The sequence below is a fragment of the Myiozetetes cayanensis genome, unplaced genomic scaffold, assembly GCF_022539395.1.
Source record: "Myiozetetes cayanensis isolate MyiCay16 unplaced genomic scaffold, myiCay2020 scf7, whole genome shotgun sequence".
NCBI lineage: Eukaryota > Metazoa > Chordata > Aves > Passeriformes > Tyrannidae > Myiozetetes > Myiozetetes cayanensis.
In genome coordinates, this window is record NW_026087964.1 from 19,027,903 (window position 1) to 19,040,680 (window position 12,778).

At 34.5% G+C, this 12,778-nt stretch overlaps 1 protein-coding gene across 1 annotated transcript in view; it reads right to left on the bottom strand.

Annotated features, from left to right (window-relative positions):
• The window catches only part of ARAP2 (ArfGAP with RhoGAP domain, ankyrin repeat and PH domain 2), a 121,192-nt gene that overhangs the window by 93,219 nt on the left and 15,195 nt on the right, over positions 1-12,778 (bottom strand). The window contains exons 5-7 of the mRNA XM_050338557.1: positions 9,130-9,212; positions 7,986-8,342; positions 4,603-4,672 (exon numbers count right to left, since the gene is read on the bottom strand). Of these exons, the coding sequence (XP_050194514.1) occupies positions 4,603-4,672; positions 7,986-8,342; positions 9,130-9,212 (510 nt within the window). The remainder of the gene's footprint in view (positions 1-4,602; positions 4,673-7,985; positions 8,343-9,129; positions 9,213-12,778) is intronic.

Below are 12,778 nucleotides of genomic sequence, written 5' to 3' on the forward strand. Positions count from 1 at the left end.
AAGTGGTTAATGAATTTCTTGGTTTGCTCTGCTTCCACATACAGATTTTGCTTTGTCCCTGAAAGTTTCTTTATCTCAACCCATGAGTTCTCACATTTATCCTTCCAATTCTCTCTCCCATCCCAGGGCAGAATAGTGACTGAGTGGTTGGTGAGTGGTTGTGTGGGGCTCATTTGCCAGCTGGGGTTAAAGTACTATAATCTGGGGTCAGTGCAAATTTTCCCAAAATTTGCAAATTTACAACTAGAAATCAGGACAACTAACCTGGACACAAAAGCAAGATAGGGAAAAGGAACTGTTAAAAGTACCTTCTTCAAGTAGATCATCTTTTAACCTAATTAACCTAAGTATTTGGCGTGGAGGGAGAAGGGAGCAGAGGAAAGGTCAAGCAGACGAGCACTTTGGAAATACATCTGCATGATTTCTGGATTCCAGGGTTAATGCTACTCCTGTCTCCACTGTGCTTTGATCAGTTGGTGTTCTGACCAAGACAATTCAGATATACTGCTAAAATTTATGTTCCAGATGCAGTAACAGTCCAAACTCAGCTTCCTATACAGAATTTGTACTGCAATAACTTTCTTCCCAAAGTATAAATTATAAGACTTCATGCAAGGACTTAAGGAAACACTGTGAATGCTAAGCATGAAGGATACACTGGATCATTTTTTTGTTTACTGAGTTTAATATACCAATGATTTTCACCAAATAAACACTCCTATATTGTTTCGCTTTGAGGTACTAATACATGTCAGTGAATGTAGTTTAACAAATAAATAAATAGAAATGTTGAAATACAGCAGACACAAGCATGTTACTATAGTTACACACAAGAAACAGAATGATTGTAATATTGCACAATATTGGTTTTATTATGGTTATATTTGTCAAAAGAGCGATTTTAACATATTTGTAATCAGGTTGGATATTATGTTAACTACTGATCCTTCTAATGGCAAAACAAACTTATTACATATACTATTTCTGTAGGTGTTCGGCTGTAAATATATTATGGTGTTTGCAGGCATCTACTGGCTGTATTTGGTACTACTGTGAGAGAATAACTCAGACTGCTGGAAGTCACAATTATTTTATTTCATTTCCTCAAAAAAAAAGTCTTTTTCATTTTAAGCTAAGCATAGTTTTGCTTTGCTATTTAAACAATCATCCATTATCCTTTTTAAAGTTTTGTTCTCTAAAGCACACATATTTTCAAATACAATTTAAACTATAATAATTTATCAATCTTTCTTCTGCAGCAGAATTTCTTTCATGTGCAAAAATAATGGCTGTTAAAAAGTCCTGATTGATCAAGGCACAGTATCTACCTTTGAAATACTTCAGACTAGAAATTAGGTGAATTATTTAAGAATATAGAAAACAAAACCAAACAAATGCAGCCAAGAACCTCACAGATATTTATTCTGTTACTGAGTGGTGTTCACTAGTTTTAGAGCTGCTAAAAAATTATATGACAGAACAACTTTCCGGAGGAAAAGCAGAATGTTTTGGTGGGTCTTTTTTAATATCAGCTGCTTCAATCAAAACTTTTATTTTCAAATACAGCCCAATATCATTCCTTAACAGTTGTGATTCAGAGTTGGGCAAAAAGATCATGGAAAATACCATTTTGCACTGCTTTGGCTTTACTTCCACAACAGATTAAGCATGACCTATTCAAAGAATGACAAATTCATTTTGCAGTGAATTTTTTAATTTGTTATGCTCATATGTACCATAACACAACGAAATATTGAAGTTCTCCACATGAAAAGGCAAGACTTTTCCCTAAATCACCCAAGTTGATTTAAAATAAAAACTTTCAACATAACCAGTAGTTTTTGCCTTATTACAAAGTAACAGCAGAGCACCAGAGTTCTGCCAAAAGTTGGAAGAAATTTGAAACAAAACCTGTGCATACTGGATAGCTGAAAAAAATTCTCGAATTCTATCCTCCTCTTTCCTGTTTGTTCTCACTTCAGTTAACTACAGTCTATTAAGACAAAACCACATTAGATGTTGCTCTGAGTACTTTCTCAGAACAAGGAACGCATAAGAAATGAGAGCATCACAGATTCAAACCAAAACCTTCCCTCAGTCAGATGCTGTTTGTTAAAAACTAAACACCTTTTTCATATACGCAGATACAAAGCAAAGCAGAGATCTCTATCAGTTAGAAGCTGATGCCCAACTAGAACAAAGCTAGAGAAATATTTATAAAATTAAGGTTGAAATCATTCAGAGAAGCACTCATAGGGGCATTTTCAGGAGTATTACTCTCTGCATCTTCCCTATCTATCCTTCACTAATTTCACTCTTCATTAGCCTCTGCAGAACCTCACTCCTTTCCAGTTCCTAATGTGAATGACAAATAGAACTACTTAATGTTGGTAATGTTTCTGGGTAAAATAAACAGTTTCATTCCACTGAGTCTGCCCTCCTCTGCTTGTAATAATCAGAAAAATATCAGTATGGATTGGTTTGTTTGAGAAGTACTTTTAATTGATATGTGAAACCAAAATTACAGCAATTGCTTTATAACATGCTTGTCTGTGTAGAAACATCTTTGGACAAACACAGATTAGAATAGATAGAACTTGCCATTAAGATCTGAAGTCAAAACAACCACTTCCCCATTTATATATATATATATAGCTATTTAGCAAGGAGGGGAGGCATGCAATGCCTTGCAATGAGCTGTATAACCACTCTCATCTTTTAGGAGTACCCTTTCCTGAGCTGTGTGCAGTTCTTGATAGGTCGGCAAATAGTTGCTTACGATGTCAAGGTAACAACATACAAACAACAGCAGGAACGTGCTGGTATTCATCTCAAGGAAACACGAACGCACTTGGTGTGAGAGTAGTGATCCAGTAGAGACCACTGCACCAAAAACTCACATTCCCCAATGATGCCACTGCTCACACAACACAATCCCACTAAGAAATACTAGTAGCCAACTATATTTTCCTGATATCTGCAAGATAGTCTGAGTTTCACCAAATCCTCAGTTCCCAGAATTTGCTTCAGGCCTTGCAGTTCTCAGATATACAGTTGTTCACATATGTGACTCACCAAATTAGTAAGTCAGATGCTCAGACTTAGTCAAACTGTATACACACACAGACCAACCAGCATCTCTTTCAATACCCAGAGTGAGGTTTATACTCAGATTCCAGGAAAAGTGAGACAAAGAAGCTTCAAGACAAGTGTTCGCAAGCTCCTGAGGGCCTCACCTACCACAGAGACTTTTCAAATAGAGGATGCAAAAAAAAAATCGCCGGTGCAGATATAAGATTTAAAATTCTATATTATCATTTATTTCCCCAATTATGCTACAGATAGTGTTAAGCAAATTCTATTGCTGTATTTTTTCAAGTCTATTTTAATGACTAACCCTGCTTTTCTGCTCCTCTGAAGCCTTGGGATCAATACCACAAAGGGGTAACATTTTTTGTCACTGCTATCCAAATATTATTCTATTGTTCCCTTCACCTAAAAAATCATGTCTTTGACTGTAAGTGAAGCAAAGTAAGCAAGTGAAAAGAGATTGTTTCCAGTTCCTAATCAGTAGGCATAAAGATCAATGTAAATAATTTTTTGAGCTTTTTCTTAATTTCCCAGTCCTTCACAAATAAACAGTCTTATCCTACTTCAGTTCTACCCCATCATAAAGCATCTATAGGTCTCTTATTGATTACCACCAACCAGCACACTGTTTGGGAACTTTTACCCGAAACTGTAAAAATTTACCTAAAAAATTTACCTAAATTTTCTTCCTAATTTAATATGCATCTTCAACAGGAAATGCTTTCCAGCATTTAAAATAATACACATGCATGTAACCTCAACTTCCCCAAACATCCATATTGTACAATCATCTATCACTTCTGAGTTTAAGAAGGTCTTCATTACTTCCAAGAGGAGAAATTAATTTATCACAGAGCAAAAGAAGGAAGAATTTTGTAGTGTGCTAGAGTATTACATGGAATTAAAAGAGAATTACAAGGAATACATTCTTTGTTGAAAATCATGATTTACAAATCCATTTTTGCATCATATATAAGAAGTGAACTACTTTAACTGAAGCAACTCACAAGTCTGCGAATATTTCAGTAATATTCAATCCTCAGGTAACAAAGCAAAAACATCCATAAACATCACAGTACTACGCTGATTTTGAATAGACCCATTCAAACCTAACCTTGTTCAATGACAAGACATAACAGAAAGAGACATTTTTTAATCAAGGAATCAACAAGCGTATGGGTTGGAAAGAGACTTTCCAACCACCACCAAAATAACATTGGTTGTCCTAAACATGTTTAGGATGATCCTATTCTGTTTTGCAGACCGCAGCTGTGTCACATTCTCAGCAAAGTAAAAAAAGTTGATATCTACCTGAAAAGGTGAGGAATACAAGCCCTTCTAGGAAACAAAAGGGTGAACAATACTTTAAAATACTTAATACCCTATTACTTTACAATTGAAAATTAATTTAAGATTAATATTCATTTGTAATTATTTCATAATTTCTTCCTGGTAACATGTGTATTACATGGATGCATTTTGTTCCAAACATGACCAAAATACATCACTTACCTTTTCGTTATTGTAATAAGAAATGCTGTCTCCATCAAATTTAACCCAGCGCTTCTGAAACACACATTTGCTGTGAATAAAAAAATTAACACAATTAATATTAAAAACACAAGTTAACATTGTCTTTTAAGAATGTCTCAAGTACAAATTATAGAAAGGTTTAATTTCCTGTGTTTGGGCCTAAGCATTTTGAAAATTAAAAGAAATCTTAGCTCTGTCATATCTTTTCAAAAGAAGAATGCTGATTTCAACTACAATAAAAATATCTGGAAACAAGAAGTGCAGTATTACTAGGCCTTCTTTTATAAATAAGTGTCTTCATGCTTCTAATCAATTCAGTTTTCTTTCTCTCAGTTTCCTTACTCTGAACTCTCAATAGCATCTCAAGTTTCAGAGGAAAAAGAACTTTCAAAAATGTACTTTTCCTTGAAGCTAACAAGGATAACTCACTTCTTATTGGAGGTAAAGAACTATTCTGAACACAGAGCAAACTTTAAGTGCTACAAGCTCTGTTCACATACTTTTCAAAAATGAAGGCTGAGAAGGTAAAACAACCATCTCATTGCCATGTTTACGAGAAGGAAATTTCTGTTAACAGGCAACAATAAACATCAACACATCTCCTCAACTCTCTCTTTCCTGGATGATGAATAAACAACAGTCACACCACATCTCTTAACAAGTATATCATGAAATTTCATTTCAATGTGTTTTATCAACTGGACATCCTTTGATTATTTCAGTATACAGTTAATTCATGCTCTAGAAGGGTTTTCTAAGAAAATGTATTTTTACATGAACCTGACGTAGTTCATTATGCTCATTAAAAATGCTGGCAGCCTGTTAGTTACCATCTATAAAAGTTTCAATTCTAAAATCTATTAAACAAGTTAATTAAGCAACAAGACCCCACTAATGTCTTTTCCCAACATTATTTCCTTTCCTGCTAAATGAGTGCTCTGCTTTAGGATTAGTAGACTGTGATAGCTTATCAAAACTTTAATCAAATAGGAGCTCTGGCTTAATTAACTTGTATTATATGACTACAATAAATCATCATTTTTAATAACCTGGAAAGGCCAATGTAAAATCTATTTTACATTAAAGTGTCAATAAACTTCCAGATGATACAGGGAAGAGTGAATCTAAGTACCACATACAATGTAAGTAAACTGAACAGCTTTATGATTTTTAGTGAGTTAACTAAAATAGAGAGGCTGTACTTTAATTGTCTGATTTGTAGCAATTTAAGAAAACGGTCTATATTCTTTTCCCTGAGGAAACACAAACTGCCATAAGTAAACTGGAGCTCTATAAAAAGAATGGGAGGAGTAGAACAGAAAGATTCAGTTGGCAGGAACTAAAATAAAATATGATGACGTTTCAATAGTTTGAAAAAATTACTTGGTTTTTTTCCCTTTTTTTTTTTTTAATTCTTCAGATATTTGAAAAGTAATACTGTAAGAAAGAGAAACAAAAATGTATCATTCATTGAACCACATTTGAGAAAAAGACCTTGAAATGTAGCCAAAGAATATCACTGGATCAAGGCTAATGACCCTACAACTGTTCTACTCAGTACTAACCAGTATTAATTTGGGGGTTAACTCATTGTTTTCCAAATAAAATATTCTCACACAACACTTTATTAAAGCCTTCAAAGTTTGTTCACAACTCTATTCTTTCAAGTAGTGCAAGACAAGAAAACTAGAATCAAGAACTATACTTTGATCACTTGAAAAGCTAACTGCCAAAAATATTGCTAAAAAAAAAAAATTATGTAAGTGAAACAAAAGGTACAACTAACTGCAGCTCTCCAAGAAGTCAGCGCATTAACAATTCTGAAAAAAAAAAAAGTAAAAATGAAAATGCATATTATATGGAGAAAGTCTTTTTGACTCTATGTATAATTACTGATTCTTTAGTAAAAGTAGACAATGACAATCCATAAATGTTAATTAAACTTTTAAAGTAATTTAAAAAAGAAAGAAAATAGCTTTGAGGCACATTGAAATTCCATGGTGGTAAAACAGGTTTATTAAACCAGGTTTATTCCTTCTTGTTATTCACTTTCAACAGTATATTAAGACAAAACCAAAATTAAAAAAAAAAAAAAAAAAAAAAAAACTTGTCAAATCAGAATTCTTATAAAAGAACATGAAAAAAATGGAAACTGCTATAAAGCAGAGTTGCTTTAAGTGGGTTCAGACCATGTTGTATTCTAAAACAATTTAATTCAATAAATTTCTCACTAAACTGAAAAAAATAATAGCTACACTACTTGCTGAGCAGTGACGATTATTACAGCCACAAACAATCAAAGGAAAGGCCAAACGGTTTAATATCTTTCAGTGTAGCTAAAGACACAGTACTTAGAAAAAAGAATGAAGATGTACTAAGGCTTGAAGTACAGTAGATATATTAAAGCCCTAACAAGTACAAGAGCTTTAATTTCTAGATGCTAAGTAGTGAAGATCAGAAACAGACTAAAGAAGTAAAATTGTGCCACTTGCAATAGAAAAAGGAATTCAGAAGTCATAAGAACAAATGGGAAGAACAGAAAAGTACAATTTGAAATGATCAGTCTATTCAACTTACTAATGAGGAAGTTAGAAGAACTTCATCAGTTTGCAAGTATTTATGAAGGGAAGATTTGATAATGGAGCATTGTTTAGCCAAAACCAGTTTAATAACAGCTGGAAATTAAAATTGGTGAAAATAAAACTATGACAAAACTCATAACAGAAATTAAACATAAGATTTGTTGTCATCATTGCTGTCTAACCTCCATATGTGGCAAAGAGTATTCACTTTATATTGTGTTCCCCTCTCCTCTTCATTATTTGAGATCTTAAAACAAGACTTGGGCTCAGATTCCTCCCATCAAACTTTAGGTACCTCAGTAAACTAAACTATTCACCCCAGGTGCATTTCTAAACTCAAAGCTCAACTTATACACACAATTCTGAAAGCAACAGGATCTCCAGTCACACTAATTAGTAAGTCATAATCCACGGCCAAATTAGTAAAGTAGTATTTCAGAATTGGAATTAGTTTTCACTCACTTTGTGGCCCAGGGAAAACTCAGCAAAAATGTAATGATTAGAAATATTGGTACAAATTCATTCTGTATTTTTCTGCTAGAGTTCATGAGTGGTGACCAACATTTTTAATAAAACATTTTTCCTGAGTGCACTCATAAATAAACTTTAGGAAAGGTAACACTAATAAAAACTTTTGAATTCAGCAGAGTACAGTGCTCTTTCAACAAAAACAATTCCCCTTCTCCTCTCACCACAAATATCAAGCAGTGACCAAACACAAACTTTCTTACACAAACATACATTATCACAATTATACAGTAATTACTGCAAATACCATACCCTTGAGGGGATAATTTATCCAGCCATCCTGCTTTAGCCTTCTTTACTGATGGTCCATAAAAACAAGCATACGGTGTTATTGATTCATTCCCAATCAAAGTCTGATCTCCACTAAATTGTGAAAAATTCATTTGTTTACTGACCAAGGGATCAGAATCTCCACTTTGTATCTTACTACAAGAAGTTGAGTGTGCTTTGGCTTTGCTTTTCTTTTTCTTTAAAGGCAAAGAATGTTGCTCCACAACAGAATATACAGATTCACTTTCAGATTCTTCTGGTCCCAATGATTGATTTTCCTGAGACAAGGATTCATTTTTTGCAAATTCCTTTGTCTTCTCTTCTTGATTATTAAAGTAACTGGAAAGGAAAAGCACATTTTAATCCTAAAATGTATTACTACAATGCACAAATATATAAAATTAGTAAGAACAAATATTGGTAAGACTTCTTATATAGATGTTTATAACTTGTATAATCATTGTGATAACCACAGACATGTTAAACACAACCTGTCTTATAACTATGCATACCATACTGAATCCTGCTTTCTCCATTCAACAGGAATGGTAACAAAATAACACTCCTTTAGAAGCCTGAACACAAATTTAAAATTCATTCTCCTTCCTCAGAAAACTAGCTTTGCTCATTTGAATACTTGCAGTATCACCACTCTTCCAGCTCCCACCTCAACAAAAGCCTGGTGCAGACTGGATAATTAAGGAGCACATTAGCTCCCATTTCATCAAACCACTGGACACTGCCTCATAACAGGAGTGAAGAATGGATTTTAGTTTTGTGCTTGTCTTTTTTTTTTTTTCTTTTTCCAGTGAGAAGATAGATTATGAGAGTACTCAGACATGGTTAGCTGGGAGACATACAAAAATGAAACTTGTGCATTCCTTGTTCCAACTGGAGAAAACAGGGACACTCCAAATCCACAAAGTATTCTGAAACCTGGTTTAGACAGTCCTGGAACAGCCACAGAGCCTAACTTTGCCTCCTATAGGATAGGGTTAAAGGCTAATATAGGAGAAAAAAAATATAGTCATGGCTGTGCCTTCAGAACTACAGATCTACTTATAACATCAGTAAATAACTCTTTCATCTTTACACTTTGAGTTTCTCTATAACTCTTATTAAATACCATAGATTCTTGGAAGGAGAGTCTTCATTCATCCCTAGATCCAGTTTATTTTCACTAGCCAGGAAATCATTTCCATGAAGTTCCTAGAAAAGAAATATATTGTAACCAACTGTTGTACAGAAGTAGTGATGTTTAAATTACTATAGATATAAATCACACACAAACAACAGTCTAACTAGCAAAGCTACTCTTTTGTGTATTTTCAAATACGCATTTGAAAGTTTATTTTTTAAAAAGTATTCTAAAAAATTTTATTTTCAACATTATAATTTTAAATAGTAGAAGTATCAGTGCTCTGATTTTTCTCGAGGTACCCCTGATGTCCAGGTTTCAATGGATATAGATTTTCTTCCTAGTAGCTGGTACTGTGTTTTGGATTTAGCATGAGTATAATGTTGATAATACAGATGTTTTAGTTGTTGGTAGGTAGCGTTTACTCTAAGTCCAGGACTTTCCAGTGTCATGTGCTTTGCTAGGAAGGAGATGCACAAGAAGCTGGGATGGAGCGTGGCCAGGACAGCTGAGCCAAACCGGCCAAAGGGATATTCCATGCCATAGAAGATCAAGCTCAGTATATAGGCAGGGTGGGGAGAGGGAGGTTTTTGGTTGGGAACTGCCAATCACTGCTCAGGGATGGACTGGGCACCAGTCAGCATGTGGTGAGCAATTGCATTGTGCATTACTCGTGGGTTATGGTTTTCATTTCTCTTTCTCTCTCCTTTTCATTACAATTATTAACACCATTAGTATTATCATACTTTACTTTGTTTCGGTTATTAAATCACTCTTATTTTCAGTGGGATGGGAGAGAGCAAGCAGCTGTGTTCTAGTTGCCATCTGGGGTTAAACCATGACAACTGAATATTTTTTAAGCTCAAGAGCCACTTGTTGCGTGCAAGTTAAGTACCATTTATGATTTGCCACTGCTAGCCTATCTATCAATACTTCTCAGAATTAAAAGTACAGCCTTCATAGTATACTAAGGATAAAATAATGGCAAATTCAAAATCATAAAGTAACACCAAACTCAGCAATACTGACTATATCTTGCATTTGTTTCCTAAGATCTTCTTCCTAAAAGGGTCATTTATTAACTTTTGTTTAGAAATCTTTATCACAAATTGCTTGCAGTTTACAAAATGTCAAGGTTAACACCACTCATTTCACATTTCCTAAACTTGATCTGACAATCATATTGCATTACTAAGCTTCTCAATATTCATCTTTCTTCCTTTAAAAAAAACTAAGTAAATATCTTTGTGCTTTCTGATGGAAGTATTTTGATTTACTCATTTAATCTTTGATGTGTATGTAACAAAGCTGAATGATGGCAGAAAAAACGTGGATAAGCTTTCACAGCATTGCCATTTGTTTTTTGAGCAGCAGCACCTAATCTTGTACTTGAGGACTGTACCTTGGAAACATGGAAAGGTAAGATTAAAAAAATCAAATAGTCCGAATCAGAGGAATTGTACACTGCAGCAAAAATGTAGAAATCACAGACTAATGCTAAGATAAACCTAGGTGAACTGTCAGCCTGCCTTTGCCAACCAGATCCATTTTAATAATAAAAAACCACCAAAACCCAGACACCCACACATCACAGTACTATGTTGCAGCACTGAGTTTGTTTGTTAGACAAACAAATAAACAAAAAAATCACAAAAACACAACACAAATCCAAAGAACACAAAGCCAAAAATCATCCATATACCTTGCAACCAAATTAAATAGAAAACTGAAAAGCAGTCTGTCCACTGCTTATCAATCACTTGAATTGCCTGGAATCTCACCAAAGGAGGGGAAATGGCAGTGTCCCACTGCTACACAATAGTCAAGAGGCTAATATCATCATTCATCATGAATGAAACATCTTCAGAGTAAAAACGGTTAGTATCCTTTATTCTTGTTTCCTTATTAGGATGCATTCCCAAACCACACCCATTGAAGCTATGTGGTAGCACCTCTTCCTACCTGTCATGAACCATTACAACAGTTTGATGGACTGCTTGTGCTCCCTCCCCAGTCTTCAGCACCTGGGCAAGTGAATTCAGGGAGCCAGATAACTTCCAAGCAATAACCAAGAAATGCATTTCTACTGCCAGTAGATTTTAAAATGCGGAAGTCCACAAATGAAAACAGGTTGTGGGTAAAGGAAGTTCTATATGCCCACAGATATGCCCAAGGATTTCCAATGTGCTGTTTAGAGAAATTCCCTTCAAGATGCTCAGAGTCAAGATGAGATAAAGTCCCCATCTCCCACCTCCTACAAATCTCTGAAGTATTATACAAAGGTAGTTACCAGCAGCATTTTCTCCTGTAGACACCTTTGTAGAGAGAATTATTTCTTAAAAGATAGCTGTGTACATTACACAGAAACTGTCTCTAAATATGTACTGTTCTTATGCATAGGAAGCACTCACCCTTAAGGAAGAAATCTGGTTTCTGGATCCCAGACAGATGGAACTGCCTACTCAAAGGTCTGTACAAAAAATCCTCTACTTTAGATCAGGAAGTAATTCAGATACATTTAGTTTTTTCTAACAGGCAGTCTTGATGATTTGAATAGCAAGATAGGAACCCTGAATGCTAAAAGACAGCCTGCATGAAGGGTATCAAGCTTGAGCCTACATTAAATGAAGACTCAATGACATTCAGGACAGAGGCATCTTCCTTAAGAGATACTACCTTAGTCTTCCATTAAAGCTGATGCCATGAAGTTCTCAGGTTGATTCTTGAATCATGGTTTGGCAATACAGTTTTATAACAGGTCCATAAAGATAAATTTCTCCTTTTAAAAAATCAAGGTCTCTTATATTAAAGTAGTAAGATTTGCAATCTAGCCAGCCTTCAACAGTATCACAATCCTTAGGAACTCAATTTACTGAATTCAATATGCATGTTTAATTTAGTCTGACTGTCTACAGCAAGAAATAAAGCCAATATTTCACTCTAGAGGCCTGAACTCATTAGAATTCAGTTTTCCTCTGAAGGAATTCTAATACACTTGACTCTTTTAGTTGGACAAAACAATAAAACAGCCTTAAAACATTTAGATTTTTGTGCTGTTTTTAAATCAATACAAAAATCCCAGTTCCTTCTTCGGGTTGCCCTTTAGAGATTTCTCCTTCTACTTGTCTTTCTTTCTGAACCAAATCAAAGGCATATTTTCTTTATAACCTTCATTCCCCTGTTCTCTCATGCTCACTTACTTCCAATCTGTAGTGACTCATTACCTATTTCTACAGGCATTCCCTTCATAAAAGCCTACAGAAGCTTTTTCTTTATACCAATGAAACAGGAAGAAGGGTAATGGCCAACTTACAAGCCCTTAGAACAAATTTCAGTCAGTAAGTATAACAAGTTGCTACCTTTTCTTCTACATAAACAAACTGTACTCTCATGTGGCGTAGCATGAAGCAGCAGCTACAAGCACTAAAATGTCTGATATTTTACAGTGTTATCTACATTCTGTTGAAAAAAATATGAAAGTGAAATGTATCTCAGGATGTTTCTTTTATGGTTCTTCTCTATGACCTTTGTCTGCAATAAAGTTCTAACGGTGCTAAATTTAGCTATGAAATTTCCAACAGGCCTGTGATAAGCATAAAACTTAAGAAACTGTTCACATACATGAAAGTGATATTAA